This window comes from Sphaerodactylus townsendi, linkage group LG13, assembly GCF_021028975.2.
Source record: "Sphaerodactylus townsendi isolate TG3544 linkage group LG13, MPM_Stown_v2.3, whole genome shotgun sequence".
Lineage (NCBI taxonomy): Eukaryota > Metazoa > Chordata > Lepidosauria > Squamata > Sphaerodactylidae > Sphaerodactylus > Sphaerodactylus townsendi.
Window position 1 is genome coordinate 46,512,479 of NC_059437.1, and position 25,743 is coordinate 46,538,221.

Here is a 25,743-nt window from a genome sequence, read left to right on the forward strand (position 1 = left end):
AACTACCAGATCACAGCCACGCAGCCCAGAAAACGCACCACAGCCGGTGGAAGCTTTCGACAATACATTTTTGTTTATTTCATTTGCAGTTTTTTTGGTGTGCGTGTACTTCGTATCTGTTTTCTTTCCTATTCCACCCATCAGAACCTGTTCCAGATTTGTTTGTGTCGTTGAAAGCAATATGCCACAATGTGGTATTTGAGCAAGTGTTATTTTTCCCCCCCCTCAAGAAGTAAGAAGGATGTGTTGGAATAATATTAACAAATAATCAGAGAGTGGTTTTAGAAACCATTTTTTATAAAGTCTACCTATGTTAAGAATTCAATATTGGTGTACATTTATATTAACAGAATATTTACATATCGTTTTCTTTTTTTGTTGTTTAAAACAAGAAGTCAAAAAAATTTTCATTTCTTCATTATATAAGGCAAAAAACAAACATAGGTTTTGTACATTATTATTATTATTATTATTATTTTAATATATATCTGTAACTTCAGTTCCAAAGTACCAAGAGAAGTGAGCGGCCTCGATTCGGGAACCTCACAGTGGACTGTAAGAAACTACAGTATTTCCATAAATAATACTTTAAGAAACCCTGGGTGACTTTTGTTTTACTTAAGGATCTGAGGCCATGAAATTTAAACTAAAAACAAATGCTTTTCTTAAGTGAATAAAGAGCAGAAAATTTAAAAAAAATACAAATTCATTAAAAACGTTTCTCACATTTGGGAAAAAAATGTACAAACTTGGTAATTTAACTCAGTACAGAAGCAAAAAAAAAAAAGATAAGAAAAACCCAACAAAAAAAAGCAAAAAATAAAAATCAAGACCTATATATTAAATTTCCATTTTCAGCAACCATCCGGTTGGCAGGTTTGTAACCTATCACCTTTCCCCCCTATCCCGCCCCCAAATTATTTATGGAACTGTGCTTAATTTCTACAAATTTTACAGTTTTCTTTTTTTAAAAAAGTTTACAGCAGTGCATTTTAAAAGGTATTTCCTCCCCCCTTCCTCCTATATTTACAGGTGAGTTTTAAAATTCATCCTGCCTGTTAGGGATTATCGAGCCTCGACTTCTTTGGGGTTCCTAGAAGGAGAATAGTCTCTTGATTCTGAGTTTGTGAGCGGAGTAGTCCGGCGGGGAGAGGAAGGTCTTGTACTACTGGCTGGTACCAAAGGGGGCGGGGCACTCAAAGCGGCTGTGGGCGGGTTCCTGTTTAGGATCCCGTTGTGCATGGCTGCGGAGGGGCTGAGTCTGGGGTAATGCATCCCGCCCAGATGAGGCATGAAGGATGGCACGTGTGCCAAGTGACTTTCTATAGGGGAGGGGTGCAAGTGCTGCATCCTGGCACGCTCGAGTTCTTCCCGTAAGTGCAACCGCTCCCTCTCCTCCGCTTGGCGGAGCCTTTCCTGCTCACGCCGTGCTTCAAGGAGGTTCTCATGGTTATAGTCATGGGGCTCTCTGTCTCGGTAAGAGCGCTCGTGGTCGTAGAATCCAGAAGTGGTGGGGAACCTATGGATGGGGTCCGCTCGGAGCTGGAAGTCCATTCGACGGTGCAGGTCTAAGCTCCGATAGGCATCCCGCAATGGGTCCCTCACTGGGTCCCAAGAAAACCCAGGGTGGGGCAGCCTCTCCCTTCCTGACAAGGTATTCATGCCCATCAATGGGGTCATCATTCTGCTTCGGTCCAGGACATTCATGTTGTTCATCTGATGGACGCTGCCCATGGAGATGGGCATTGTGGCTGCCATTGTATGGGGCAATGGTAATCCATGCAAGGAAGGTGGCGGGGGGTGCTCAACAGTTCTGGAATGCTGTGAAGGTTCTGAGCTCACAACCAAGACGTCCCCATCCTCCTTGCGCTCCTCTTTGACCTTGATGTCATTCTTTATCTTCTGAAGGTCAGTTGGAAGCTCTGGCTTTCTTTCAATGTCCTTGTTCATCAGATTGCTGAGTTTCAAGCTCTCGCTCAGTGCAGGTTTGCTGTACGGAGATACAGACTGAATTACTGGCTTTGTGTTGTCCTCTGAGGATCTCTTATCATGGCTTGGTGGTTCCTTCACTGGGGAGCGGCTTTCTTTTATCTTGTGCTCCACGATTGGAGGAGGGTCCCTCAGCCGGTCAGGAATGTCTCTCTCTGGTTCTTTAGACCGCTCTCTGTCACTGAGTCCTACTTGCCTAGTGGGATCACTGGAGGTTAGGCTGTTGCTACGGATGAGGTTGCTGATCTGGTGACTCACTGGAGCGGAAGCTGGCGAGGATCTGTTTGAATGCCTGTTTTTATCCAAAAGATCCCTGGAGGGGGAAAAAAGATCACATGGTGAGTGTGTGGCCAACTTGTGACAGGTTGAGTTATATGCTGTCAGTAATACCTTTGTTATAAGGGAAGGAAATGGCTGGTTCTTTTCCCACAGAAAAGCTCACGTCTAAGGAACCAGTTACAGTAACTGAGAACAATGAATTTCCAACGCTTGAAGAAAGCTTAATATGAAAAAGAAAACTGCTTGAAATAGGACACTTGGCCTAATTCGAACTTCAGTTGCCTGGCTTGGAAGTTTCTGACCTTGAATAGCTTAACCGAGTAATGCTTGCAATAGGAGAATGATACTGATGATTTATAAACACCCACGGTTGCTCTAGACTTCAGCAGGATCGGGCGCTCAAGCCAAAACAAGCAAAAAAGTGCATTGGCTTGCCAAGACTGGATTGTGCATGACAGAAAAATGATTAAGGAAACTCAATGGCTATGGTCCAACTGAATAATAGAGTGGTGCTCAATGAGCAACTACTGAATCTGCATAGCATCAGTATCTTTTAAGGGAAGGTGTCCCATGATTCCTTTAGACAAGGAGTGAAGAACGGTGGCAAGTTATATAACTTTTTTCCTTGGGTTAGACTGATTTGCAATTCGATCCCCCCTCCCCCTCCAGATTGCATCTGAAGTCTTTTTCCCTCTAATACCTTGAGGAAATCCTCCACTTAAAAAAAAAAAATTAAACACACCGAGCGGCTACACCAAGTTTGGCCCAGCTGACTCCAGCTGCAGAATTAAGCCTTTCTGAGCAAAGGTCGAAATGAGCAGCTGTCCTCACAAGCAACGTTAGAGAGCAGCTGCCAGCAAAGGCACTGAAATGGTACAAAATACCTCAGCAGCACATTTACCGCTCTCCTCCTTGGCCAACAGTTACCTTTTTTTGGCCCCTAACAACTTAAGTGGCGCAGAGCGGTAAACTACAGTACTGCAGTCAAGGCTCTGCCAACAACATGAGTTCAATCCCGACGGAAGTTGGGCTCTGGTAACAGGTTCAAGGTTGACTCAGCCTTCCATCCTTTTGAAGGCAGTAAAATTACCCAGCTTGCCAGGGGTAAAGTGTAGACGGCCAGGAAAGGCAATGGCAAACTACCCCATAAGCACAGCCTGCCTAGTAAATGTCATGATGTGGCATCACCCCATGGGTCACTAATAACCCAGTGCTTGCACCTTTCTACCAGCTAATCATTTCCATTCCCTTAAAACAGTGATGGCGAACCTATGGCACGGGTGCCAGAGGTGGCACTCAGAGCCCTCTCTGTGGGCACACACACACAGAGTTCGTCATGTGGGGGACGGAAAATCATCCCCCCCCCCCACACACACACGCACATCTAGGCTGGCCTGGGCCACTGAGAACGACTGCGCACACCACGGTGAGCGGGGAGGACTTGACTGGTGGGCCTGGTGCCTGTGCTCCAGGTAGCTGCTGCCCAAGGGGGGGGGGGGCGCAGAGGAGGCAGAGATGCTAGAGAAGCACAGAGCGGTGTGCACGGGGCTTGCAGGAGGCTAGAGCAGGCTGGCCGCTGCTCGAGCGGATGGGGCAGTGGAAGAGGGAGCCAACCGTTTTTTTCTAAACTAAAACCTCAGCATTCAGGTTAAGTTGCCGGGTTGGCACTTTGCAATAAATAAGTGGGGTTGGGGTTGCAATTTGGGCACTCGGTCTCAAAAAGGTTCACCATCACTGCCTTAAAAGGACCTATTACATGGTACAGTTTAATACATGGAGGCCATTTTAAATCACATGGTCAAGTACTGAGTAACCAACACAACGCAGCTCAGAGCTTAAACAGGGCAATTTTCACTGTTTAAATGTGTGAGACGTTTGTGGGGAGAATTGCCCGGTTCACAAGGTGAGCAGCTGCATGTGATTGGCCGCATATGCAGCAACCTGTGGTGTTTGCAACATCCAGATGGGAGGCAACTGCTCCAGTCCACAGCTAGAATTTAAATTAGACAAAGAGATACTACAGAATATCTATTTAACAAATTTTAAATGCAACGTATGTCTTTCGCATAAATTAAAGAAACAAAACAACAATCAAAGTGAAGCTACTTGTTCCTCTTTGCCGGATATAACTTTTCTCACTCACCTCTCTTTGTCTCTGTCCTCTTTGCTTATGGAAAGATCCCTCTTCTCTGACTCTCGGTCTCTGTCGTGGTTTGTCACTGAGGAGCTCCGCTCAGAATCGCTGGGTTTGGGCCACTGAGGGGGGGTTGGAAATGATGGTGGTGTTCGGTGGAGTCTGTTCCACGGCTCATGAGGATTGTTAAAGCTCTGGACGTTTGGCCCTTCTTTGTGGGCAAAAATGCTATTGTGACCTGAAACCGGGAGCAAAAGGGAAAGACCTGGTTAATTCACTACCCCCCTTTGAACAAAAGGGGGTATTGTCCCACATCAGTTCAGCAAAAAGTGCCAATTACTGGCACAGTTTCCTTTCAAGGCTGGAGGGAAAAAAAGACACTTAAAAAACGGTAATAGCAGGAGAGCTCTAATAACCAGGGAATGAAACAGCAGCCATTTCAAGTCTGGAAAAAAAAAAGGCTAACTACAGATCTGAGTAACTTTGTAGAAGTAATGAGGCTGTTCACTCTGAAGATAAGAGGCGACTCCCAAATCACCCAGTTCCCCTACTGAGATATCTGTGGTTAAACTGGCACTGTTATCGCTTCCCGCCACTGACATTAACAAAGAGAATGCAGCTAGTTAAAAAAAGATCAGCCACCTGAAGTGGGAAGCAGTGATTGATATCTGTGATTTTGGGGTGAACAGACTGAGCCTGAATATAGCAAATTGCTCTCTCTGCCTCTCTTTCTCTTGTTCTCTGGTATGGATCAGTCACTTTGGTGTGCTTTATAACCAACTGACGTTCCTTCCCTTACAAAAAAAAGGCTCCCGTGGGCAAATCCAGCTGTCCTGCGGGTAGTTTCTTTTAAGTACTAGGATACTCTTTTTAATACTCAAAATAACCTCTAGGGTGAATTGAGAGGTAAACTGTTGTGCTTTTGGAGGGTGCTAGGTATAGGAAAAGGCTACTTTTTAGGCCTGCAAGATAAAACAGAATCCAACAGCCCTTTTTTGGGTAGCCCTCTGACAGTACGCAAAGCGACATTTCTTGGTGACGGTTCGTAAAGCTCTGCAGTCCCAGAGACAATGGTTCCTTTTCTCACCCCAGCTTCCTTTTATAAAGAGTTAGCAAGTTATCTTTTTGAAACCTTCTTCAAACGTAATGTCCCAACCCAACAGGCTTTTCTCCCAGAGAAATTGGCCCGATTCAAAGGACCCTCTCAACGATCCTTGCAACTCTCCTGGTGCAACAGCTTCCGCTTACTTTTTGAAAGATGCTCTTATGAAACATGGCTGTGGCCAGAGATCCATAAATACGGAACATGGGAACCCAATTAATGTTGGGTTGATCTTGATGTGATAAGTGGGGTGTTTTTTTTTTAACAATTCCTTTTTGTAACTGCCTGTGTTATGTTGGAAGGGGTTGGCTTACATCAGTGGTGGCGAACCTTTGGCACTCCAGATGTTACGGACTACAATTCCTATCAGCCCCTGCCAGCATGGCCAATTGGCCATGCTGGCAGGGGCTGATGGGAATTGTAGTCCATAACATCTGGAGTGCCAAAGGTTCGCCACCACGGGCTTATATCTTAGAGATCTTAGATCACAGCAACAGCCTGCATAGAGGCTTGCTTTGGACTAAGGCAGGGGTCTGCAACCTGCGGCTCTCCAGATGTTCATGGACTACAAATCCCATCAGACCCTGCCAACATGGCCAATTGGCCATGCTGGCAGGAGCTGATGGGAATTGCAGTCCATGAACATCTGGAGAGCCGCAGGTTGCAGACCCCTGGACTAAGGTGTGTGGGTAAACCCACCATGACCTGATTTTCCCCATGCGTTTGCACTGCAAGAGGACCGACCGTTGGCTCTAGTGGAAAACAGTGCAGATTATGCCTTTTACAGGATCGAAACATCTGATCCTGGAGCCATCAGGTGGCATAAATAGCACTGACCATCTATTCAGGGAAAGAAATGTGGATGGAATCAGTTCATCACTCTCCCCTCCCACTGAACAGATTGGAATTCTTCAAGACAACCAGAATGGGGATCTTTATGTCCAGCTGTGGCTCCCGAATCAACATTTTCAATGCTGCAGCACTCATTCATTTCCTCTGCCGGATCGGGGCTCGTTCACAGCTGAATTAAGCCCTCAAACAAGACGACTGGCTCAGGGTAAGCATCTAGAAGGGTTTCTGGACATTACTGGGGCTTCTTGCCGAGAAAAACCAATGGATGATTCCAATACCCCAGGCTGGTTTCTGAGAGCCCAACCCCACGCCTTTCGGAATCAGCCCCGATAAGCAGACCGGAGGGACAGGAAGGAGATGCCAATTTTATCGTGGCACCTTCCTCCAAGATGAGGGCGTACGGAGGAGGAGCCCGTTTGCGGGGCAGAGGCCGGATGAGGGCAACTTGCGGAAAAGCTCCCACCGCAGAGACCTGGAACACTTAGGTGCAGTTTTGTTTTGCTTTCCCCAAAAAAGGAGGATGGAGGTTAGGAATTAAAGAGGGTTTTGGGGTTTTTTTGGAAAGTTTAAATAAAACCACCAGCAGCTGCTTTCAATGTGAGCATGTGGTTTCTCTGGAGAGGAGGTTTGTCTGCAGTAACCCAGCCAGTACTTACTCAGAGTATGACTGCCTAATCCTCCAAAGGCATTGCTGCCTAAGTTCCCAAGGCCGCTGAAGGTGCTTGACCTGCTAAATGGATCTGGAAAGGCAAACAGGGTTTTAGCCGGCATTTTGCCAAGAATGCTGGAGAACGAAAAGCGCCCCCTCCTTCCTTCCCTCCCCCTCTCTCTTTTCTCTCTCTCTCCCCCCCCCCTTTTATAAATAGTCTGAATCCAAGTAGGATTAGGCCAGACTTTAAGCTGATCCTTCTCATTGCAAGGTTCTTTACACAGAAAATTCCCAGCATGTTAAAAATGGAGAAGGGATTTGAGCGCTTTGCTCCTTAAAACAGGTGCTGGAGCTAAGCTGCGTGCGTGCCAAGGGAGAGGGGAAAGCTCAAAGTTAACAGCCCAAGAGCCAAAATGACAGGCACGGCTACTGAGCTGAAACCCGACCCACCTGGAATCGCAACGGCAAAATGGAAAGCTGTAAACTGATTTCTGACGTGATCCCCCCCCCTCCCCCTTTGTGTGGCAAACGGGCAGGAGAAGCTACGGCTTTTATAGGAACCTCAGGGGGGCATTAAATGCCCTTTGATATACTGATCCTCTCTCTCTCCTCTCTCCCCGCTTTGGGATTGTGCGCTAAGTCACACTATATGGCCCCAAATATGAAGCAAGAATTTGACGCAGCTGAGAAACTACAGTATAGGATAACAAAGGACTCCTCTACGAGTAACGTGACACCGGAGAGGGGGATCTCCGGCAACGGCCAGCGCTTAGCAATGCCGCTCCATGGCGCATGCACAAATTAGAACAAAATAACTACTCTCAAGGGCTGGAAAAGTCTGAGTGTCTGCAACAGGGGCAAGCTGTTGTTGTTCACCGTTATTCGAAAACTTCTGGTCACCCTATGTCCGAATCTTGGACTCTTCATCGAGCCATCACACTGGCCTCTTTGGGCAAATATGGCTGCAGTCATTAAATCCAATATCAAAGCATGCACAAAACATTAATAGAGTTCGTTCATTGGTGTTCAGATCTACTGCTCCTATGGAGGGCTCTAAAGGAAATTGGCTCAGAATAAGGACAGACAGAATCTGGGACCCCCCCGCCCCTGCTCAGAGGTAGGTGCTACAGGTAGATGCTAGAGATATATCACAGGACACAGTTCTGTCCAGAGCCTGGGAGCTTCCAAAGGGCGTTCAGCCGGCACGGGGGCTTGTTTTTAATGCCTTTTTAAAATATTGTGGCATGGTTTTAACTGAAAGCTGCCTTGTGCTGGACTCTGAAGACAAAGAGCCTGCACAGAAATATCCTGCGTAAACTACAAACAACAACAACAACAACAGAGGATGTGAAAGACCCAAGTTCACACTACCGATCCTATCATGGAAGGAGAAGCTTCTGCTGTGGATGCTGCCCTGGAGACCTTGGGCAAGTCACTCTCTCTCAGCCTAACGGGTTTGTTGTTGTGAAGACACAATGGAGGACAAGAGAACGCTGTTGTAAGCCACTCTGGGTTCCCGTTGGCAAGAAATGCAGGGTACAAATATCTAAATAAATACTCTGGCCCATGTGGACCTTCAGTCTGATCTGGTAAGGAGATGCTTTACATTTTAACATACACATTAACACATCAAGTTGCCTAATCGTGGATCAGGCCATTGGTCCATTAAGATCAGTGTCTGCCGGAAGTAACAACGTCTAGTTTGTGAAGGAACTGAGAAGGCCCCTGAGAAGAGGCAGCAGGCAGGCAAGTGGTCAGCTAGAGAGGGCTGTAAGGTTAGAGACCCTTCCATCCTTTTGCGTCATCTCTTGTCTATCTTTAAAGCCAGTGTGGTGCAGTGGTTACGAGCAGGTGGATTCTAATCTGGAGAACCGGGTTTGATTCCCCACTCCTCCACCTGAGTGGCAGAGGCTTATCTGGTGAACCAGAAGTGTTTTTGCACTCCTGCATACCTGCTGGGTGACCTTGGGCTAGTCACAGTTCTTCAGAACTCTCTCAGCCCCACCTGCCTCACCAGGTGTCTGTTGTGGGGAGAGGAAGGGAAAGGAGCTTTTAAGCCAACTTGAGTCTCCTTACAGGACAGAAAGGTGGGGCATACATCCAACCTGTTGTTCTTCTAGACCAGTGATGGCGAACCTATGGCACGGGTGCCAGAGGTGGCACTCGGAGCCCTCTCTGTGGGCATGCACACACAGAGTTCGTCGGGGGGGGGGGGTGGAAAATCACCCCCACACACACACAAACACACCTAGGCTGGCCTAGGCCACTGAGCATGATATGCGCGCACCGCAGTAAGCAGGGAGGACTCGGCTGGCGGGCCTGGTGCCTGTGCTCCGGGTGGCTGATGCCTGAGGGGGGGAGGCGTAGAGGAGGCAGAGATGCTAGAGAGGCACAGAGCGGTGCATGCGGGACTTGCTGGAGGCTACAGCAGGCTGGCCCCTGCTCGAGCAGGTGGGGCAGAGGAAGGGGGAGCCAACCGTTTTTTTCTAAACTAAAACCCCAGCATTCAGGTTAAATTGCCGGGTTGGCACTTTGCGATAAATAAGTGGATTTTGGGTTGCAATTTGGGCACTCGGTCTCAAAAAGGTTTCCCATCACTGTTCTAGACTGACATTCTCAGTCTAATTTCCTTCTCCTCAGAACTCTCTTCTCCCTCTTTCCCTAGCTAGTGAGATAGCTGATAACTATCTCTGTCTCTCAGCTTTCCTATGTAGTTCCCAAATAAAAAATTAACTTTACCTTTAATGAGTGGGTCTGCTGCTTCTCTGCATAACTAGCAATCTGCCAATATTGTTTACACTCAGACTGGCAGCAGTTCTCCAGAGTCCCAGGTGGGGGTCTTTTACGTCACCTGCCACCAGATCCTTTTAGCTGCAGTTGCTGGGGATTGAACGAGGGGCCAAACAGATGTTCTACCACTGAGCCTCTCCCCTTCTGTTCAGAGGCTATAAGAAAATACAGGTGGGGAGCCACCTGTTGCCCACCCTGACAGACAATAAGCCTCCTTAGAACACTGCCTGGAGAACAAACTGTGAGAGTCTGTTCATGTGTACTGGGTGTTTTAAATGCTTTTTGTTTGGTTGTCTGTCTCCAGCCCAGTGGAAGCCAACATTCAAGCTGAGAAACAGGCACACAGCTGGGCAAAGTCAGTCCAACACTGTCTCTGCATAGATAGAACAATGCCTCTTTTCTTCTGTCCCTTAAATCTGAGCTCTGCAGAGGCCAACTAGCACCAAATAAAGCAGGATTAGAGAGAATTCTCCAGTCCAAAGGGACACTGTATCCCAGTATTTCTGTTTTGGAGTAGTTATTTTTAGGATTCTCAGAAACACTGGAAGATTTTCAAAAGGCTTCAATACAAAATAAGGTACACTTGGGTGCTGTCTGGTTTCCGGGCTGTCTGGCCGTGTTCTAGCAGCATTCTCTCCTGACGTTCACCTGCATCTGTGGCTGGCATCTTCAGAGGATCTGAAGATCTTCAGATCCTCTGAAGATGCCAGCCACAGATGCAGGCGAAACATCAGGAGAGAATGCTGCTAGAACATGGCCATACAGCCCGGAAACCAGACAGCACCCCAGTGATGCCGGCCGGGAAAGCCTTCGACAATACAAGGTACACTTGCTTTGGAGGCTGGTGGCCTTAAAATTATGGCAGTCGAAGAGGATCTGGTCAGGAGATGTTGGACGTAAGACATGGTTTTCTGATGAGACTAGGGAGGGCTGCTCAGCCATAACTACCTGAGGTGAAGTCCCTTCACACTCTTCCAATGTTTTAAGATTTTTAAGCATCGTTGATCCACTGGAAGCCAGAACATTAAACATATTATTACGTATTGATAAATGTGAAAGGTAGGGTTTACTTACACCTACCTGCCAGGTGGCTAGTAGGCAGGAAACTGCTATGGTGAGGCAGCGGTCCAAATGGTGTGGTGGCAGGGTGGGCGGAACCTGGGGGAAAAGAACACAGGACACTTTCAATACACTTGCAAAACACTCCTGGAAAATATTTAGCGCAGAGGTGGGATCCAGCAGGTTCTCACAGGTTCCCGAGAGTAGGTTACTAATTATTTGTGTGTGCCAAGAGGGGGTTACTAATTGGTGATTTTGCCACGTGATTTTTGCCTTAGTTACGCCCCTCCTCTCAGCAGTAGTGCGCAGAACTTGAAGCAGTCTGGCCAGAGGTGCACCAGTGTGCATGGCAGCCTGCGCGCATTCGTTTCCCGTCCAAGGTCCGGCGCAGTGGTTGCGTCCTTGCCACAGCCCCGCCCAGGAATGCCCGCCCATGCCCCCGTCGTGCCCCGCCCAGCCCCATTGGTGCTACGCCACAGTTTGAATCCCACCACCATGGGAACCTGTTACTAAAATTTTTGGATCCCACCACTGATTTAGCGGCTGTGTAGGAGGTAAGGGGTTGAATCCAACCAGATTTTCAGGTGGTGGAAAAGGGGGGGGGGAGGCAGACTTCCTTTTGGTCACCGAAAAGGCTATGCTGGGGATCATGGGGCCAGCATGGATCAAAAGCTGCATGGGACAAGGGCTGTAGTCAGCAAGTGAATTAGGTGACGCAGCGAAAAAGCAGGTGGGATTCAACCCACAGTCAACTGTCCCATACACCTGCTCATGATCATCCCGTGCAAGACGCATTGCAAAAAAGAAAAGCAGAAATGTGGAAGGATCGATGCCATTAAATATGAACTTTCTTGGTGGGATAATCTTGAGCATTTATGTGGCACTTTCAAAGTGTTTTCACATGCTTTGGTATAATATCCTTCTTATGGCATCTCTCTAGGTTGCAGATCCAGGACCGCAATCCTGCATATTATGGTATATGCATGTGTGGGGAGTGAGGGGTGGTGGTGGTTAAAGTTAGGAGAATAACAGATTGCCTCAGACCACCTGGTGAGTTTGTAGTTAAAATCAGATTTGAAGCAGGAAGTTTCTGGCCCCCCAGCAACACTGTTCGCTGTTCTGCTACATCTGCGACAGTCACTTGCTAAAATCCTTGTTTTTGTTTCTGGCCAATTTCTACATCTCTGGGAGGGGGGTTGTGTTTGAAGTTTCTGCTAACAATGTGCATAAAACAGTTCTGTTTAATGGTGTGTTTTAAACAAACTGGGAACAAACAGAACTCCTGGGTCTGTAACTGTCTCCAGTTCACCCATAAGGATTTGCAGAAAGGATAGAAAAATCTGTGTTTCATTACTCTCTTTAATCACCCCTGTTGCCTTAGTAAACTGCACTCTGAAATATGCATCCTTAAGCACCAGTGAGCTTTTGGAGTTGGGGCTGCTACTGGGTAAACAAGCAAGCGAACTGGGTAGGCATTCTTCATTCCCCGTGATCTGCTTCTCGTGTTCTCTTTTCTGCATCATTTTTCTTGATCTTCCCATGTTCCCACTGCCCGTGCCCCAAGACTATGCCATCCTTTAAAACAAAACAAAGTTCTCCAAAAGAGAATTCAATTTCTCTCTCTCTTGCAAGCAGCATGAATTCTGCAGACTGCTCATATACTTATGGAATTTGCTTGTCTACCTGATCAGCAGAGAACTGGTTTGCCTCCATATTGCGTGGCATAGTGGTAAGGGCATTGGACTAGGATCCGGGAGACTGTAGGTTCGAAACCCTGCTCTTCCATGGAAGCTTGCTGAGTGGCCTTGTTGTTTCATGGCGGGCTCTGTTTCCCTGTTCTAGGCAGTATTGCTGGCATCATTTTTATTCTGTCATGCGCTACTCTGTGAGAGGGTGGGTTAAAGATGTCCCAAGTAAATAAACATCTCTTGGTTTACAGAATCACTCTTCTCTGCCCATCAACAAATGAAAGGGAGCGAGTGTTCTTTGCGCATCTGCTTTCAGATATGCCTTCTTCTGTTTATGCCTGCATGTTAGAACTCCTTTCAGTACCCCAACTGCAAGGATGCAATGCAAATACAGTGGTAGGGGAAGAAAAAGAAGACTCTCCTGAGATCAAGCAGCTAGAAGGAGGGACCTACAGTGTTCACCAAAGTCTTGCAAAAACACAATTTACAAAAAGGCGGAGAGAGCAATCTTGGGGCAGGTCTCACCCCGGACGGCTGTCGCTACCTTATCGCAATGTATGAGGGCATAAAATAAGCAGGAATGTGGCAAAGGACTTCGAGGAAAGGAGAACTCAGCTTTGAAGCAAAGGTGGCTGTGTGTTCTTTCCCAATCCCCCTTTTGAATCACTGAGGTGGTAACAATAATTGAGTTTAATTTGCCTCTCTTGGACTCCTCTAAGGACGGGCAGGCCTACTGGCCACGGAGGATAAGGCAGGATATCAGCTCAAGTCGAGGCTGGTCAAACTAGCATCCTTTATCACAGGCAGGCAGAATCTGATATCCAAGTGAAAATGTACGGGATGTATAAATGATAAATGGTCTACTGGGGCAGATAATCCAGATTATCCTCGGGCTTTATCTGTTCGGTTGCAGCTTTTCCAGTCCTATCTATCGGCTCATATTTTGCATTTGTTTTTGGTCACTGTCATTTGAAGTGTGTGTTTGTGTGTATGCTTGTGTCTCCTCACTCCCCCTTCCTCGCAGTTAGGTGTGACAATTTGTAAATGCTAGGCTTTTCCAAATAACAGAGCTACCTGCTAAAATACCACGAAGATGTATATAGTAATTTGGATAAGCGAGTTTAAGTTCTGCAAGAGGTCTCATTACGAGTCTCATTGAAAACTGAAGATGCAACTGAAGTTCAGATATTCAGCTAATCCAGGGGTAGGGAACCTTTAACACTCAAAGAGCCATTTGGACCCGTTTTCCATGGGAAAAGAAAACACTTGGAGCCACAAATAATTTTTGACATTTAAAATAAAGATAATACTGTATATATTGGGTTTTTTTTACCTTTTACTCCGCTCATTCTGAGAAGCGCATGGATGCGTCTGCCCTGCTGCCTGCAGGGCGGGCAAGGATGGGGCCAGCGGCTCGGCTCGTGGAGCCGCAGTGCAAGGGCAGAAGAGCCCGCTTATGTGGATCTTTCGTTTAGCCACAGGTCTCCTGCCTACCCTGAGCTTAATCGCCTCCCCAAAGACTTTTTTTGAGGGGGGAAATGGAGTGTTAAAGGGGGGAGACATGAGTGGCAGAAGTATCAGAGGACAATGCTTTCACATTTACATGCTTTCTAGCATTATGAATTAACTTGGGGCGATTTCCCACTTTAAAAAAATGCTGAGGCAAACCGGTCTCATATGAATCGCAGCTTTTGAGCGCGCAGCTGTTCTCCCCACTTCAGCTTGTACCATAGGAAAGCTTCACTGTCTGCCGCGGCTGCAGAGAAGCAGCACTCGCCATATCCACGCATTCGCTGGTGATTGGCTGGGCATGTCTTTGTTCTGATTGGCTGGAGCGCAGCTCTGGAGGCTGAACTTTCCTCGGGGCTGTCCTCGATTATTGCCTCCGCTGGCGATACATCCAAAAGGCTGCTGTTCCGAACGAGCGCCAGAAATGACTGCACGCTGAGTGAGGTGCTGAGCGGCAGAGTCCAGAGGCTGGCTGTGTTGTCAGCCAGCCCCTGTAGTAGGGAGGGTCAGCTGGACCCCAAGCGTTAGCATTAAGGGGAAAGTAACAGCATTGGAACAAACGGTGAGTGGGGAAATGGCCCTAGTTCCTAAAGTGCTTCTGAGAAGGGTTCAAATGTCAACATACGTTGCATCATGATCTAACTGTTGCAATTAAAGCAATGGAGAGACTTACACAAGTGGTTGGGAGCGCAAACGAGCCCCAATGGCTGAATTAAAAGCAGTGATTGAAAACAACAGATCGAAAAGCAACAGTAACCTAAATTAACCAAGAGAAACAGATTAAATAAGAAGCAGCTTTCAGTTTGGGTTGTTTCACTTTTAGGCCCCTTCCGCACATGCAGAATAACGCACTTTCAGTCCACTTCCACAATGGTTTGCAAGTGGATGTTGCTATTCCGCACAGCTGCAAAGTGCATTGAAAGTGGATTGAAAGTGCATTATTCTGCATGTGCGGAAGGGGCCTTATGGATGCAAGGTAAGGTTGTAAGTTTTTCAACGGCAAACAGAAGTGTTCAGGACAGACTGAGAATCCTGTTCTCAAGTTTATGGGGCTCGCTGGTTTCTTTGGATGCCCTGAGAGAGAAGGAGGTTTACTGAGATTTCTTTTTAGCACGATGCAACTTGTATCTTCTCAGAGGACTCAGCATAGTGCATGAGAAGTGAGCACACGGCTATTTAATCTGATCTGCTGTATGCAAAAGATGCAGGTACGGGGTGCAGATGTCATTGCAATCATGTCCTCTACGCAGCCAGAACAATGTGCAAAAGAGAAACCCACTGATTGCAATTTTGGTTATTCGCTCAGCACAATAACGTCTTTAGCGACTAAGAGAGCTGGTTAGGCAGGAAATGTGATGCCAGATTGTTCCTTCTTGCAAATGTCTCATGATTCTTTGTCAGTGGTCTACCGAGCCAATGCAAGCAAGTGGCTTGGCAAAGACAATATCTTTGTGTCAATTAATACACAAGTAATTGTCCGCTATTAACTGGTTGTCTTCTACTTCAAAAACCAAAGCTGATCTCATGTGTTGGATTATAATTGCAACAGAGTGTTAACTGAGGTGACCAATGGCCAGCGATATGGGGTGGAAAATTTTCTGATCTTATATTTTTCCACAGAAAATTTTCTGCCCCACCTATACAAATACAGGCTATTTATCTACAGTTGTCAAGGTTGCTGTGTTACAAATCAATCTCATTAGATGGGCTAAATGTGGAGCCTGAAGAACGGACAAACCCCACTGCTTGTACATGGGCCAGGCTTGAATATGGTACATTTGCCTTCTTTTGTGAACATTGCTTAAATATTTGTATTTATTTAAACTTCTAGTTATTTTAACTTGAACAGGAAATCATCTAAATTCTCCTGGAATAACCACGTCACTGCCCATAACTCTGATTTCAAGAACAAATGTTGGATAACAAAATGTATGCAGGTTAGCATTACCTCTGTTCCTTCCTTATACAGTGATTTTTCCCCATCATATCATGGTGGTGTCCAGTGGTGTCTGGCTGCTGGCTCTCACCATGCTTTGCTTCCCGCCCCAATTGGTAAGCCTGGTGTTTTCACCTGGATGTTGGCTGGAACCCTTATTGCATGAATTTGCCAACCGAGAAATCTCTTCATGCTTAAGGAAACACAGACCTTTCCCACATGCTGGAGTTACTCCTGATTTTCTTAGGAGTCAATCGACAAGCATTGGAAACAGTTTGAGCACAGCTCTTATGCACATCTGCCCTCCCTGTGCACTTTTGCAGCTATGGAGTCAGTTTATTTTTTTCTGCATGTGGATTAAATAATTGAGGATTTTTGAGGAAGGGTGCTGTCATCATTGATGGCATCACAGAACTACACTTTTTTAAAAAACAGCCCCAAACACTAAGGGCCCTTCCGCACACGCAAAATAATGCGTTTTCAAACCACTTTCACAACTGTTTGCAAGTGGATTTTGCCATTCCACACAGCTTCAAAGAGCACTGAAAGCAGTTTGAAAGTGCATTATTCTGCATGTGCGGAATGAGCCTAATATAATACTGAAGTGTTGTAAGGATAGTTTAAGCAGGTTGTCTTAATTCTCAGCTTTTATTTTAAAAAGACTTTGTTTCTAGCCCCTTTCCTTATGGAGATATAAGGGAAAAGGCATATCTCCACAAGGGAAGGAGACTTTTTAAAATCAAAAGCTAGGAATTCTGAGAAGCTGTTTGAACCAACATTAGAACATTTTTAGGGTAGTTTAAAAAACCCGAAATCACTGTCTTGGGGGGGAAGGGAGTAGTATAACGAGGTTGACAGTCAATCACTGAAAAGTGGGTGGGAGGTGGGTGGAAGTGGGCAGGACAACAAGGATGATAGAAATTTTACACATAAAGAAAAAGCTGAATCAAAATCAGCTTCCGGAAAAAAGATGGTCTCAAACAAGATGGGAAAAATGGGAAACCAACACAAAAAGAAACAAACAAAAATATGAAGTGAAAACTAAAGGCACAAAAATATGTGCGGAAATCAAGGGCCAGTACGGGGCTAGAATCGACTTTAAAAACCCACGCGGAAAACAGACTGGCCAACCTCCAAGCAGATCTCACTGTGGGATGATCGAAAAGTGATTGAGTGAATCAGCTCTAAGCAACCAGAAAATGAATTAAGAAAGCTCGAGAGAGACCAGACGCTGCAGCTAAGGGGACCCAGCGTTATCTATAAACACTGCAACTTGCTCGGCTGCCTCAAGATGGATGGAGGCTGTCACGTCCCTAATTCTTTAGGATTTCAGAAGGTGTATAATGGATGGGAGATTTCTTCAACGGAGACAGCTTACAAACTTGACTACATGGGGCTAATAATAATAAAAAAAAGACAAGTGAAAGGAAGAAATCCCCTGTAGAAAGCCAGAGACAACAGTGTGGGCTGCCAGGAAGTTATTAAATATAACGTTTGCTGGGGAGCTGCACATCCATCCCAAAGACAGGTGAGCCGAAGATAACTTATGTCTTTCACAGTAACAAGGCAATGTGGCAGAACCCATGATTCACACCAACTATACTTTTTGCTCGATAAGGTGAGGCGAGAGAGCCCCAGATACTGTAAAGCGAAAGATTTATTCATCTCTATATAACAGCTGCAATGTTTGTTCACCCTGCTCTTCTCTGATAGCCCACTTTATTGAGATTTAGTGTTCAACCACTCCTGTGATTAATATACTCACAGATGAGTTGCAAGGGGTTATTTATCTGGGGTTGAAATGAAAAGTCTCTATTAGTTTGCCTCCTTTAATATATCCATCTCAGGCACACCCAGACACAAACACAAGGGCCATCCCCATCCATCCCAAACTCACCCTGCTATTATCCCAACAGTGGTCATCTTAAAACACTTGCTAATCTGCTGTTCGGTACAGAAATCTTCTGGAGCAAATCGACTGAAACAGGCTGCTCATAAAAATACTCAAGAGCAAAGCCCAAATTGGATATCGTGATTCTCTACAAAACCCAGAGGCAAAAGAATCTGTTTACTGTGTGGCTGGTGGTGCCCGGTGAACCACAAAACATAAAACAAGAATGCAATTCTGGGTAACCTGAACCCTGAAATCATTCTTTTTTATTTCTCTCTCTCTTTTTTGGGGGAAAACATCTTTCAAGCTCTCGTTATGGTTGAGGCTCCATCTGAAAAGGCTGCTAAAAGACTGAGATTCAAGGGATTCTGAGAAGGCCTTCCAGGCAAGCTGGTGAGCGAGGTAACGTCCTCTTGGAGTGTGTGGCATACAGACTAAGGCCCCTTCTGCACAGGCAGAATAACGCATTTTCAATTCACTTTCAAAATGTTGGCAAGTGGATTGTGCTATTCCGCACAGTAAAATCCAGCTGCAAAAGGCATTGAAAGTGAATTTAAAGTACATTATTCTTCATGTGCAGAAGGGGCCTAAGAAGGGGAGGATGGCCCAGTCTTAGCCAGAAAAGGAACAGCGGGAGATATTTTTGTAGACAGCATGAAACTGGCATACAACAGTAAACTGCCTTGTGAATATGCAACACAGAATCTATGATTCTATGTTGCATATTCATGAGACAGTTTACTTGCTGTAATGTCGGCGGTCAGTATGAAGGGATGGAACAAGAAAAACCAAACAGGAAAGCACCAGAGTCCCTTTCTTACCCTATTTTGCTTGCAGCCTGCTTGGTTAGTAACATCCCTATAAATTTTCAATGAGGAGGTGGAGAAGGTTTCACAAACCTTCCTGGCAGAAGCGTAGCAAGGGGGGAAAGCGTCCAGTTCACTGGTGTGTCCTCTGCCCCGTCCCGGTACAACCCCACCCCACCCCGCCCCACCCTCCCACACCCCCACAGGAGCGTGCGTCCGGTGCATCCCCCCTTGGAGCTACACCTCTGCTTCCTCGTTAATCAGTCCAGGATTTTGCGCCACAATATATATTTAGTTCCAGAGCACAAGATTCTCAGAGGCATTTATGTGCCACAGATCAAGCAGATAGCAAACTTTCTGACAATATTGCCATGTTAACCCTTGCCAAATTTTGCAATGCAAGTGGGAGAGGAGCTACGTTTCAACACATGCATGTACTCATACTTATTTTAATTTTTTAAAAAATAAAACACACAATCCTTCTCCTCACCTGTGGTGGAAAAGAGAGGCCGGGCAAGATCTTGAGGATAATGGAACCCTGGAAATACCCCCGGGGCAGGAGGTCTGCTGAACAGGTCAAGTTTCCCTCCGATTTCTAGCTTGTGAGGATCCAGCTGCATTTGCTGTCAAAGGATAGAAAAAAACCACAATCTGATTATCCATTTTCTCTTTCTTTACCGGGAGAGGGGGAGGGGAGAAGTATTTCTGGCAAAGGGCTCAAGCCGCACGCCTGCGTTAGCACTGCCGGGGAGGGTAAGCTGGAGTGAAGGCAGCGCCTGCCGCCATGTCCAATAAGTCCCGCTCTGACAGACGCCTCTTCGCCAGGCCATTTCACTCCACAGCTTCTCAGCTGCCCGGCCTCCTCTACATGAAGAAGGCCTGAAGTGATCTCTTAAACTCAGCGGGAAGATGCAATGTGATATGCCGAGCTATGCCAGGCGAAGCGCCCCTCAGAACAGTCTGCAGCCTTGCCTGACACAAATACACACACACACACACACACACACACACACACACACACACACACACACACACACACACACACACACACACACACACACACACACACACACACACACACACACACCATATTTCCATCGGCTAAGAGCTGCAGACAGAACCCGAGCCTCGACAAGAGTGGGACGACAGAGTCGCATGCTTGGCTGCCTTGATTCAGACAGACACCAAGTGACAGAGGCTTGTCCAGACTAACCTTTATGGGGATGTAAAGAAGAAAGACTTATGGAAAAGGAAGATGAGGACAGGACCCCCTATTTACACTTAAAAGTGCTTCACAGGCCACAGTTCCATTCAGTTTAACATGCTCTGAGTGTCACATGCTGTTAGCTAGCCTATAGCAGGGCCAACTGTGGAAGTTTCCCCACTGACGTTCAGTTGACTGGCAGGAGAAAATGGCGGGAATCTGGGGTGAGGGATACACACTGGCAGTGTCTTGATATGCTGACATCATATGCTGACATCATATCCCCGTGTGCCCAGAAATGAGGTCAGTTCATCACTGGCAATGTCATCATGTTGCTGGTGAGGGACCCCACCACTGGTAAGCCTCTTACCCACCCCGGTCACCAGGTAAGGCCTGCCCTACAATGCAGCAGAATGCCCGCTGGCGAGGCGGACACTCAACTGGATCCACGGTGGCTAAGCAGAAGTATCATACTTTCATTACAAAAGGTAACAGCTATAAATGACCTATGGAAAGCCAGGCGATACTACACAACGACAGGGTGAAGAGCTAAATATTATGGGACCTGTCAGAATTAGCAATCCTGAGTATCTTCCTCCCATGAGGTATCACAAAACATCTCATTTTAACATTCCGAGCTTCCCTGCCCTGCTCCCCTTCAGTCACGGCTGCTTCGCAGGGAGGAAAAACTCAAGAGCATGACAACATTCGGTCATTAAAAAACGGGGGAGAGAGTAGGACGAGAAGAGCATGGGGCTATTGATTCTGGCAATTGCCAGGTACTTCCCATGATGCCTAGTTCCACTTCTCACAATATCAAATGAAACCATAAAGTATGATATCATGTTTCATCTCACATAAACTGAAATTAGCGTTACATCTACCACTATAGAGTCTTCAGATAACGGCCTTTCCCAGGCTCCCTCTGCAAATGCAGGATAATGTCCTTTCAACCCACTTTCGCAATTGTTTGAAAGTGGATCGTGCTATTCCGCACAGCAAAATCCAGCTGCAAAGTGAACTGAAAGTGGATTATTCTGCATGTGCGGAAGGGGCCCCAGACTCGCTGCCTGATAGCCTGGAGCTGGTGCCTCAACCTAGCAAAGCACAAGCCAGACATGACTATTGGCTATGATATTCCCTTGACCATGACTGGACATGATAAGTATGCCTTCACAACTCCCACCTCCAGTGAGTTTGGAAAGCTCTGCATATGCTGGAACAGTGAAGAACAGAAAGTTACTCCAGAGCCAGAGTGAGTTGTCTCTGGCCTGTTTCATTTCAACTAAAAAGTGTGTCATTTTTCTGTTTCTGCTTAAAAACGTGTGTGTGTGTGTGTGAGTGTGAGTGTGTATGAGTGTGAATGAGTGAGTGTGTGTTTGAAAACACTGCTCACCAGGCCTGACCACGAATGCAAATATATAAAAGAAGGTGGGACCCCTGCCGTTCAATAGGCTGTGGGGACTAATCCACTTTTACATGACTCTAGTTGACTCTACTGTGGTTGTACATTTTCACTGATGAATTAATAAGCAAAACACAAGGTAGTTGTGCTGACAGGTTAATAGAGAAAACAGCATATAAATACAGTACCTTTGGCTCTGCAGAATTTGGTATCTTATCAGCAAAATGAGGATCTATTAAAGGGACCTAGCATTCTTCTACTGTTCAGCAATCAAAGATGTCTTTGATTCTTCAGAAATTAGCTGACTGCAGAAAGTCAGGTATTTGTGTCTGTGGTTGCTGCTAAGCTGAGAGTTCAGGTAGTCTTTGTGGCTGATCTGTTATTTAATTCTCCATCCCTAGCTGAGAACATCCTTTTACGTCTTCTCCCAACGGACCCCCATTTTCTTTTGGCCCCAATATATCAACCACCACTAAAAATTTCACTAGAACTCCACCAAATTCTAAATTGGGAAATTTAGAACTGCACCCGCTTCGGGCTCTCCCTGTGGAACTCAAAAGTGGCACTTTTCCAGTTGTGGGAAAAATGGCTCTAAAAATCACTGGGACACCTCAAGAATAGAGTCACTCGAGGATTGAGACATATGGAAATCTGCAGGACCCTAATAGGTTCTGACCATGGGGAAACCTGCTGGCCCTAAATTTCTTACCTCTCCAGTTCACCGTTCCCCTCCATCCCTCCCTCCACAACATACCGCAGAAGAAAACCCCCAAAGCACCTCTGACATAAGGACTGTCATTCTACTCGCCTGCTCTATGTTTTGTAAAATGTCCTTCACCGTACCGCTCATTTCACTCTGAACAGGATAACACTCCATATTCCACAGGAGGTACTAGTGCAGAAGGGAAATGATATTAAACACGCGTGCTTCGTACGCCCCCCGCCCTCCCCGCAAAACCTCCCAGCTTATCTTTGGATCTTCTCCTTGGGTTGTATATTTAATACCTTCTACTTGTTTTGTTTTTCCTCTATCAGGCTGCCCTGCCCACCAGGCAAGCGCACCCGTTTAAAGCTCCAGATGTTATACAGGATAGAAAAAGGCTTCAATAATTCCACCTTACCAACGAAAGCAATGGCTTGTGAAGCTACTTCTTGTTTGTTAATCGGGGCGGGGAGGGGCATAGTGGGAACGTAGCCTGTCAAAAACCAGAAAGGGTTCTTGTCTCTGAATAAAGGCGTCTGCTTACCTTTATCTTCTGCTGGTGATGATAAATCTGCCACGCTATCTGAACGTGAACGGCACACCACTTGCCAGGCTTCTGCAATGGAATGGATTAAAAGAAAGGCGGAGGGGGAGGTTTGAGTTTAAAGTACTAGCGGTCTGCAGAGTCATCGTCAACTGATAGCTCAATAAACAAGATTAGCCGTGCAGGATGCTGGAAATTAAACTAGCTGACTTGTGTTTACCCTTGAGAAATATGGATTTTTTAAAAAATTATAGGAGGGAAAACGCGTTCAATAATTTTGTGCCACAAATCATGGAATGCGTCGTCAGAATAACATCAAAAAAGAAATGCTTAGGATTTTCATGACTGCACATGTGAGTGGTTTCCATTGGACTAGAACACAGGTCTGCAACCTGCGGCTCTCCAGATGTTCGTAGACTACAATTCCCATCATCCCCTGCCAGCATGGCCAATTGGGTCTGATGGCCATGCTGGCAGGGACTGATGGGATTTGTAGTCCATGAACATCTGGAGAGCCGCAGGTTGCAGACCCCTGGACTAGAACTAGGGATGCCAACTGTGGGTTGGGAAATATCTGGGAATGTTAGGGATGGAGCTTGAGGGAGGTGGGGTTTAGGGAGGGGAGGGGCTTCAGTGGGCTCTAATGCCAAAGAGTCCACCTTCCAAAGTGGGCCATTTTCTCCAGGTGAACAGATCCCTGTCACCTGAAGATCCATTGCAATAGTCGGAGATTTCCAGCCAGAATCTGGACACTGGCAACCCCAACTAGAATAGTGGTGATTTCTGCATGCAACATAGATCCCTGCTTGTTCCCAGGGTTCCTATCTTAGTCACGATTACAAACTAATGTTGCATAACCCCTAACCGTCATCACTCCCATCATTAATAAAAAAAAAGGAAATAATAAATGCTACTGTAATCAGCAACTGATTGTACAACAATAAATGTGTGCATAAATTATTCTAGTTAAAGGATCCAGTGCTCTACATAAGCCCATGCCTCTTCTATCACAGAATAAATATCATAGGATAAGCCATGCAGTATAAAAGCAATTGTGTACATTTATTCAACCACGTAAACAACTTGGTTTGTATCATTTACATAGCTGGCAGATTCTAGGATTTTCCCGGTGCTGAATTTGGCCTACAAAAATGAAAGCCAAAGCAGATGCAAGAGGCATGGTGGTGTGAAACAGAGAACTGTATCCAGTTTTAAACTGCATCTGATTCAACACAAGAGAGCCAACACAGGCTTACTATACTCAAATTTCCAAATGCTCAAAACTTTATATTAAATAAATCCCTGACAAACCTTACTTACTCGTACTGGAGGCCGATACGGGTCAGACACCTGCGGAAAATACGGTAAAGGAGATCAGTCTTCTCTCAAAACTGCCATACAGAGCAAAACTAAGGAAAGTCATTCAAGGAAGGAATGAGTCCGAATTAAATACAGCAAGGAGAAGATCACTCAGTAAGACAAGGAGCTTCCCTATGATAATTGGAATACATGAGGCTGCCTTGTGCTGAACCAGAGTCCTGGTAAATCACGATTGTCTAGATCAGGGGTCTGCAACCTGCGGCTCTCCAGATCCTGGCTTTCCAAATCCTGGCAGGGGCTGATGGGATTTGTAGTCCATGAACATCTGGAGAGCTGCAGGTTGCAGACCCCTGGTCTAGATGAGCAGGATCCTTTTAACTGAAGCTGCTGGGGATGGAGGCCAATATTCTCTGCATACAAAGCAAATGTCTGATCACCCAGTCATTGTCTGTCCCCATTTTGCCCAGGTTTGATTTTTTGGGGGTGATATTTATATCCTGCTTATCATCCACTCTGGAACTCAAGCACGCATTTATGAAGATTCTCAGGTGCCGATCAGACTCATGACTTGCTTAACTGAAGCAAGGTCACTGCATCATGTGCCTTCTAACCAAACCGGGCTTGAAATAGTACAAAGCGATCTTTGCACGTAATTGTCACAAAGGCCCCTTCCGCACATGCAGAATAATGCACTTTCAGTTCACTTTCAATGCACTTTGCAGCTGGATTTTAGGCCCTTTCTGCACTGCAACGGTACGGGGGTGCGTCGGCGTAAACAATGCCGATGCAACCCCCCACCCGGGACTGTTTGCATGGACGGTCCCGGGAGGGCGGCAGGCGGCAGCGCAGCCTTCGCACAGGGGACACGCCCCCACAGAATGGAGCGACGAGCCGGAAGCCAGGAGACAAGGTAAGCTTGCAGGGATGGTGCGGGGTACACGGCAGCGGTTGGAAGCCGCTGTTTCCGGAAAACCTCGCTCGGGGAGTTTTTGCCGTCCCTAGGACGTTGTTTTTGGCCCGTGCGGAAAGGTCCTTACTGTGCGGAACAGCAACAGCCACTTGCAAACAATTGTGAAAGTGGATTGAAAGTGCATTATTCTGCATGTGCAGAAGGGGCCGAGGAAGAGACAAAATGGACGCCTATCATGTTGTGTGAATGCAAGGGTCAATAGCACTCAGCCAAGCTGCATGAACCTTCGTATGACTTTTGCGTAAGAGTGAAAATGTTTCGCTTATGTGTGACTGTCAAATGAGAGAACAAATCTAAGCCTCCAGAATGTCAAAAAGTGAGTCTAACTGCTTTTCCAACTTCTCACTTATTGGAAATTCGGATTTACTAAATTAAAATCTACCCTGACCAGGGAAGATGGCGGCTGCTGGGAAAGAATGCTTGGAGACATATGCCGAGCTGGAGTTTGTTTTATTTACTTAACTCTATCCTGACCTCAATGGCCAAGGCTAGCTGAAGCTCATTAGATCTTGGAAACTAAGCAGGGTCAGCCCTGGTTAATACTTGAATGAGAGACCACCAAGGAAGTGAGGGAGGCCATGGCAAACTTCCTCTGACCGTCTCTTGCTTTGACAAACCCTACAGTTTCTCTCCATCTCTTTTGAAAACATCAGTAAAATAGCTAAGAGCTACATTTACATTGCCCCACTCTGAATAGTCAGGCTTCTGAAAAATTGGCATACTGGAAATGGACAGCAGAACGGTAGTCTCTCTTTTTTACAGCAAAGACACAAACAAATATAGTGCCACTTAGGCCCCTTCTGCAAATGCAGAATAATGCACATTCAATCCACTTTCACAATTGTTTGAAAGTGGATTGAAAGTGAATTTTTCTGCATGTGCGAAAGGGGCCTTAGTTACTAACATGGCACTT

The 25,743-nt window shown here is 46.2% G+C and overlaps 1 protein-coding gene across 16 annotated transcripts in view; it reads right to left on the reverse strand.

Moving 5' to 3' along the window:
* Nucleotides 1-219: 219 nt before the first annotated feature.
* FBRSL1 (fibrosin like 1) overlaps nucleotides 220-25,743 on the reverse strand; it is an 839,253-nt gene continuing 813,729 nt past the window's right edge. For 9 of the 16 annotated variants that reach the window (XM_048514425.1, XM_048514427.1, XM_048514435.1 and 6 more), the window contains 8 exons: nucleotides 23,861-23,890; nucleotides 22,541-22,612; nucleotides 22,102-22,185; nucleotides 19,175-19,307; nucleotides 10,870-10,953; nucleotides 7,013-7,096; nucleotides 4,412-4,640; nucleotides 220-2,302 (listed from right to left, as the gene is read on the reverse strand). In XM_048514425.1, the coding sequence (XP_048370382.1) occupies nucleotides 1,066-2,302; nucleotides 4,412-4,640; nucleotides 7,013-7,096; nucleotides 10,870-10,953; nucleotides 19,175-19,307; nucleotides 22,102-22,185; nucleotides 22,541-22,612; nucleotides 23,861-23,890 (1,953 nt within the window). In that variant the 3' untranslated portion in view covers nucleotides 220-1,065. The remainder of the gene's footprint in view (nucleotides 2,303-4,411; nucleotides 4,641-7,012; nucleotides 7,097-10,869; nucleotides 10,954-19,174; nucleotides 19,308-22,101; nucleotides 22,186-22,540; nucleotides 22,613-23,860; nucleotides 23,891-25,743) is intronic. The other 7 variants (XM_048514439.1, XM_048514434.1, XM_048514440.1 and 4 more) reach the window with 5 other exon arrangements.